Source organism: Poromitra crassiceps, assembly GCF_964638095.1.
Source record: "Poromitra crassiceps genome assembly, chromosome: 9".
In the NCBI taxonomy this organism is placed as follows: Eukaryota; Metazoa; Chordata; class Actinopteri; order Beryciformes; family Melamphaidae; genus Poromitra; species Poromitra crassiceps.
In genome coordinates, this window is record NC_139630.1 from 18,355,413 (window position 1) to 18,363,238 (window position 7,826).

General features: G+C 42.8%; 1 protein-coding gene across 1 annotated transcript; it reads left to right on the forward strand.

The window, feature by feature from the left end:
• Nucleotides 1-4,397: 4,397 nt before the first annotated feature.
• LOC310782198 (uncharacterized protein) lies at nucleotides 4,398-6,499 on the forward strand (the record flags this gene model as incomplete). Its single annotated transcript, XM_083642884.1, has 5 exons — nucleotides 4,398-4,508; nucleotides 4,659-5,233; nucleotides 5,366-5,529; nucleotides 5,757-6,007; nucleotides 6,161-6,499. 5 exons carry the CDS (start codon nucleotides 4,398-4,400, stop codon nucleotides 6,497-6,499), a joined length of 1,440 nt encoding a protein of 479 aa, XP_083499010.1.
• Nucleotides 6,500-7,826: the final 1,327 nt, after the last annotated feature.

A 7,826-nucleotide genomic window follows, 5' to 3' on the forward strand; every position in this document is an offset into this window, starting at 1 on the left:
GCGCACGATTTAAGTAAAACGTGCGCACGTTTTAAGTAAAACGTGCGCACGTTTTACAACGTGCGCGTGCACGCACACACACACAGCAAGGCACGGCACACATCCAGAGACGCAAGACGCATGTCCTGGTCTGAACAACAGGTAATACAAAATGCAATAAACCGTAGCTTAGGCCTACTTATGCAGATAACTTTGAAAACTATAAGAATCATAAAACGTTAGGGTTACATGGTTAATAACTCTGCTTGCTTATGTTTAGCTAGAACGTTCATTCTTCATGCCAAAGAAGCCAGCTATCTCCCGTCCCAGGCAGCTAGCAGCTAGCCTCGAGCTGCCCCTGGTCGTCGGCTACATACAACACACAGCACACGTCCAGAGATGTTTCCTGTCCTGAACTGGTCTGAACAACAGGTAATAATACTCATAAAACGTTGAGGGTTACATGTTAATAACTCTGCTTATGACGGTGTTTAGCTACTAACTAACGGGTTAGATCAACAACATGCCAAAGACTAGCCAGCTAGTCACGGGCTGCTCCTAGGCTCGCTTGCCAGAATATCTCCCTGCTTCTGCACCGGGAGATATCATGTAGCTAATACTGTTGTTTGTGCACTTCTATGTTTGTGCATCTGGCTAGATAGAGGATCGCTGCTATGGAAGATAGTTTGAGAAACTTCTTGATGGATCGGGGTGTCGGTGAAGAGATAATCGAGAAGCTAGCCACTGAAAACGTAAGTAGCAACACTGTTTAATAATTACTACCACCTGGCTGTCGCTAACGTTACAGCTTGAATGTGTAACCCCCTAGCCAATGTCGTAACGTTAAAATGCCCAGGTAATATTGACTCATCGGGCGGTGGTGGCAGCACGGCTTCGACGTTATGTCAACTATTTCAGTCAACTGTAACACCACGCTGAGTGTTGAAAATGGCTTTAGCCTAAAGTTAAGGAAAGCTAGCGATAGCTTGTTAGCCGTTAGCTTGCTAAGATGTTGACAACTGCAGCAATGGTCGCTAACGTAAATATTCAGTTACCAGCGATGAGGACACTCTTAAGTACATGTCCAATGCATTTATTGAAGAGAAGCTCTCACAAAGAAATAGCATTCATTTGATTGTAACGTTAGTTGAAGACAGCCTTGATGGATCGGAGGCGATATTTTCCCCCAATGATGGCGAAGGCATGACTCGCCCCTCTCTGCCTCTGACTGCACTCGGCTGCTCTCTCCTGCTTCCCAGGCGAGGCAGAAATCATCTCAGACGAGCCTAATATTTCATTCAATGTCACGATGCAGCAAAAAAGGGGGGAAAGTAGGCTACTTCCAAGCATGATTATTAGTGGTGTGTTTGCTGGACAGCTAACATTCATAGGCTACTTTATTAAAAATGACTATGCAGTCTCTGAGGCTATAAGGGTCTAAGCATTTTGTTCATAACGTTAGCAGCAGGTGCAAAACAATCATTAAATCAACAAGCATGGCAGCTGGCAGCATATTCAATGTTACAATTGCAACCCGTATAGTAACTGAGTTTTTTAGGCCTACTTAGCCTTTGCACAGACATGAATGTGTATTTTTTCTTCTAAATGTCATCGCCTTGTTTCTTCTGATTTATATTTCAGTTCAAATACATGTCACTGTGTTACAATGAGCTGAATTGAAGTTCACTGTAATGCATTGACCCTGTTTTTATATCACCCTTGATCAATTCTCATGAGTCTTTTATCTTTTCTAGAGTTTAAAGCTTCACCGTTTCTACAAGAGGAAGAGGAGGCCAGGACCACTGCACTGAGGGAGGAAGAGGAGCAGAAGAGTCACACACCATAATGGAGAGAACTCGGCTAATCAAGATTTATTTCAACCTGGGAATGTCATACAATGAAATTCTTGCTGCTCTTGCACGTAGACATGGGATTGTCATAAGCAGGAATCATTTGCTGCGCATATTGAAGGACAACAGGCTCAGCCGACGGAAAGACTACGCATATTTAGGTCATGTAATTGATTTCATCCAGGAACAATTACAGGGTCCAGGGAAGATGCATGGGTATAGATGGATGTTTACTAAATGCAGAGAAAACGGCCTCAAAGCAAAAAAAGAAGACGTTAGAATGATATGTGACACCAGCTGGCGAGAGGGACCGTAATTCGGCCGTGGCCGTTCTTCACAGCAGAGCGTATTTTCTTGAAAAAATGTTTTTTTTTCTTTTTCCCAATAGTACAAAATATATTATTTGAACTATCCATTCCATATAAAATGAAGACGTTTTGGGGTCATTAAATGCGTTAATTTTGTAAAATAAAAGTCCCTGTTTTGTCAAGGAGACGGGAGTGAGCCAGGCTGTGTCTTGGATTTGCATAAGTAGTATCGATTGGGTGTCGGCCGGCCTTTGTTTCTATCCGCCAATCACGGCGCGCGATAGGACGCGCACCAGCATAAATATTCAGTAGCCACCTGAGCTGTACACAACATCAACATTCAACAGCTGACTGAGACTGAGACAAGATGGACAAGCACCAGGCGAAAATGAAGAAAAATGATTCTGCCGTTGCTGCTCTCCTCAACAAATTCACCATTCCAGGTGGAATGGACAGTGAAGAATTGATGAATTCGTATGTCCTGGATTACATGACCGGCGGCACACAGGGCGCTGATGAAAGCGACGATGAGGACGATGAAGAATATTTTCCTGAAGACGTGGTGGCAGATCCAGACCCAGACGAGGCGGAGATCATGCCCGACAGCGCAGTCATTGAAAGCGTGCAAGCGATTTTAACATCAGTGGATCCCATAACCGTGGACACAGATTATGATCAGGAAATCGAGAAAATACGGAACTTTGACTGCAAATGCCAGGCCAGGCGTAAAGAGAACTCTATTCACCAGCCAATCTCCTGCAGTAAGAAACTTTGTGACAACGTCATTTACAACACGAGGCTGGATTACTCTGCTATGTCGCCAGAATGTAGAGATATCGCTATTATGGCTGTGTATCACGCTTTGACGAATGATTCTGACATGACTCAAGCCACAAAGCAAGTGAATAAAAAGCGACAAAAGAACCGAACGCAATACATGGTTAAGGCGACTGTTGTTTGCCGTGAGACCTTCTGCTTTGCGTTTGGGTGAGTTTCATATCTATCTTAACTCGTGTGTGTGTGTGTGTGTGTGTGTGTGTGTGTCTGTCTGTCTGTGTGAGATAGTGTGAGAGCGTGCCCATGTTTACAGTACAAAGATAGTATGTTGCAAGAGAAGCGTGTAGAGCTGCCATCTTCATGGCATTGTTGGTCATTGTCAAAATGGCGGCAACCTATGTGTGCAAACGTGCAGACCCGCCATGTTGGGTCGTCTTTGTTTGTTGCGCGCCAAAATGGCGTTCGCGCTATTGTTTTTCAGGACTGAAATTCCGACTCTTGCATTAAATACTCTTTGTAAGCTGATAGTCGCTAGTGTTATTCTAACCTTGCAAACAAACAAGATTTAGTTTATTGAAAGAGTTTATTGAAACAGATTGAAAGTTTTGAAACAGTCTTTGTTATATATCGTGACATTTATAGCCTAAGCAAGGGACAAACATTGCAAACTAGCTTAGGCTATAATGTCAGGATAAAGACTGTTTCAAAAAATATAAATCTGATTATTAATGTTTTATTTTGTTTATTCCAGCATCAGCACAAAGCTTCTGAAAGCCCTTATCAAATCCTACAAAGAGAATGGATTGGTCCCACGGCAGAGGAAGACACAACCACGCACAAACAAGAATTACCTCGGCTATGATGACATCAAAAGAGTCGTTACATTCATAGCAAACTATGCAGAGGACCACGCTATTCCTTTGCCCGGTCGTCATGCCGCGCATAGAGACTTTAGTGCTAAGCTTCTGCCAACTTCTGCCTCTAAAGCTTCAGTCTGGCGCCTGTACAAAGATGCTATGGAACAGCTTGGTAAGTTTGTATTAGTCTCTCTCTCACACACACACACACACACACACACACACTTCTATTGTCATAGTTATGCAAACATTCCGCAGCCTTCTCCATTCCAAACCTCTGACCCAATAAAACATGCGACATGAATGTGTGTGTGTGTGTGTGTGTGTGTGTGTGTCTTTAACCATTAGGCTATTCTATGTGATCTGTTTTTGATAAGTAAAGTACAGTGATGCTCATAAAAACATTGTCTTTGCAGGGCAGCGTGCGGTTGGCGAGTGCAGCTTCACAAGGCTGTGGAAGTCACTGGTCCCTCACATTGCAAGCACCAAGCCTAAAACGGATCTCTGCTGGCAGTGCCAACAAAACAACGACCGAATCATCCAGAGCATCAACAAACCAGATGAGTTGAAATCTGACAGTGTCAAGAAGCAGCAAGTGCATCTCGACTTCTAAACTTTATCAAGAGATGACTGCCGCCTGTAGAAAGACCTGTGACGAGTTGCAGCTGTCATTTGGGAAGAACAAACCTGCAACCAGGCCGATCACCATGCACTACAGTTTTGATTTTGCACAACAGGTGAGAATACATATTTATCTTATCACACCTCTCTCTCACACACACACACACACACACACACACACACACACACACACACACACACACACACACACACACACACAGATTACAGTTTGTATTTCATCTTTTTCCTATCTCTCCGTCTCTCAGGTGCACTACCCCTCTGATCCACAACAGCCTGGGCCTGTCTATTTTTTGACTCCACGCAAGTGTGGCCTTTTTGGTGTCCACTGTGAAGGCATGCCTAAGCAAGTGAATTACCTGATTGATGAGGGCATGGCATCAGGCAAGGGAAGCAATGCAGTCATCAATTACCTGCATCATTTTTTCAAGAAATATGGAGTTGGAGAAGAAGATGTGGACCTTCACTGTGACAACTGCAGTGGGCAGAACAAAAATAACTTTGTTCTTTGGTACGCCGCATGGAGAACGATGCACAAACAACACTTAAAGCTGAGCATTCACTTCCTGATTGTAGGCCACACCAAGTTTGGCCCCGACTGGTGTTTTGGACTGGTCAAGCAGTGTTTCAGGAAGCGCAAAGTGTGCACTTTGGCCGACATCGAAAAGGTTGTGACTGACAGCTCTCCTGTGGCACATGTGAACATCCCCCAGCTTGTCGGACATGAGAACGGCACTGTGTGTTTTAAAACCTACGACTGGCAAGAACACCTGACACAATACTTCAGAAAACTGCCACACATAAAGAGTTACCAGCACTTCAGGTAATTATCATTCCCATTTTATTTTATTTTATTTTATTTTATTTTATTTTATTTTATTTTATTTTATTTTATTTTATTTTATTTTATTTTATTTTATTAAGATTTTAAATGTGCCATTTCTTTCTTTTACAGCTTTGATGCGCAGAGGCCTGGTGTGGTTGTCGCCAGAAAACACTGTGAAGCAGAACCAGTGGAGTTTCAGCTGCTACGCAACGTAGATGCCCGTCCGCCATTAAAGCTGAACTGGATCCTGAAGGATCAGCACACAGGCAGCAACGGAGACTTCACAGGAGACAGTACTTCTCAAAGGGACCCAATTACCTCTGGCACATCGATTCATATGACAAGTTAAAACCTTTTGGTGTGTGCATTAATGGATGTATCGACGGCTTCTCTCGAAAAGTAATTTGGCTGAATGCCTACAAAACCAGCAGTGACCCGAGGGTTATTGGGGGCTATTTTGTAGAAGCTTTAGAAACACTAAGTAACTGTCCCAAGCGTGTGCGCACTGACTGTGGCACAGAAAATGGCCTTGTACGAGACCTGCAGATACATTTACGCACAAACCATGGAGACGATCTGTCGGGAGAGCGAAGCTACCTCGCTGGAGTGAGTACAGCAAATCAACGCATTGAGAGTTGGTGGGGCGTCCTCCGGAAAGAAGGCATTGAATATTGGATCCAGCTTCTTGGGGAGCTACGGGACGAAGGAGGGTTTGATGGAGGTTTGCTGGACAAGGCCATACTTCAGCTGTGCGTAATGGGAATGATTCAGGTAGGCTATGATTGGGTGTTAATATGGTCACACTTATTGCAAAACTAGCCTAGCCTATATAAAGCAATTAAAACGATCATAACTTATTCGGTGATTAATCCAGTCAGTTGTTTCATTTTGCTCATTATAGTTTACTTTCTGTTTTTTAAATAGGAAGAGCTGAATAGCATTAAGGATGTTTGGAATGCCCACCGAATCCGACCTGTGTCCAACCCAAATGTGCCGTATGGAATACCAAATGTGATGTACTTCACCCCAGAGTTATGGGACACTGAGGACTGTGCCATGCCACTTGATCAAGAGGAGCTGGATATGTCCAAAGGACAATGTGTGTTCCGCAGTTGCGTTCCTTGCGATGAAGATGTATTTGATCTTTGTATGATACTTGTGGAGGAACTGGGCTTACAGTTCCCCAGTAAAAGCCCTCTGGAAGCTATTGATCTGTATTTATCACTCAGGAATGCTATCAACATGGAACTAAGTGATGACTAGATATGTTTTCACCTGATATAGGCTACTTTTCTCACTCATGTCATCAGTAGCAAACAGGCTTGAGGTGTAACTTCATCATCATCATCAGTATATAAATGGGAGCTAGGGCTATATCTGTTTCTCTGTCACACTGTGATGTCATAAATCCCACTGTGACATCATCAGTGATGTCATACATCCCACTGTGAGATCATCAGTGATGTCATAAATCCCACTGTGACATCATCATTGATGTCATAAATGCCACTGTGACATCAGTAATGTCATAAATCTGACATAATCAGTGATGCTGGTCTCATTGAGCTGCGAATGCGAGCTGCAGGACGGGCGAGCCTAGGAATCAAGCGTGCAAGATCCTAGCAGGATTATCATTTAAAATACATTTGTTCTATATTCTATACTAAGACAATACTAAGAAGATGGAAATACTGTATATTGGATTATTATTAATGAGAAACAGGTGGCACTAGATACATTGGCTGATAGCCTGCTGTAACCAACACATAATATAAGGTCTGAAATGAGTATTACAGAGCTGTTTTGGGGGAAATGTCCTTCTGAGGAGCATGCCTCCAGACTCCAGTAGTGAAATGCAGGACATTTGTTCAAAAGTAACTGAAAGTAATCAGTTACATTGCTTGTCTATTGTGGTATTTGGATTACGTTACTGATTAAAAAAAATTACAGGTAACTAATTGTATCGTATTAATTTCTTTAGGTAACCCTCCAGCCCTGGTAGCAAAGAGAGCTTGCAGTCAATGACAGATAATTGTATTGTCAAAAGTGTCCTCCATGGAAAGATAACACGATTTAAAATCTGATTATTTGTCCCTTAAATCTGAAATGTATTGTTTAGGGCAGTGGTTCTCAAAGTGGTGTCCGGGGACCCCCAGGGGTCCTTGAGGGGATTGCATGGGGTCTCCAGCAAAAAGGGGGATCATTTATTTTATTTTCAAGTAATAACTAACACAATGACAGAATGTACGACTGTTTTGGTCATGGGTTTCATACACTTTCTGTAATAAAACATCTAAAAGCAAAAGTCTCGTTGGATGGAGGTCCCTAGCTGGGACAAAATCCTATCAAGTGGGGGTCCGTGGTCTAATTTGTGTCAGTTAAGGGTCCTTGACATGAAAAGGTTTGAGAACCACTGGTTTAGCAAATCAGAGCGGTTTTCAATATATACACTCCCCATAAATAATCCTGTCAAACCTATGGTCAAACCTAATTTCTCTTTATAGAGAATTTCATTGGTCATCATTCTAGACATGGGAACAATGATTGATTAGAAATACTGTGATTCCCTCAAAGATCAGTATATTTCTTC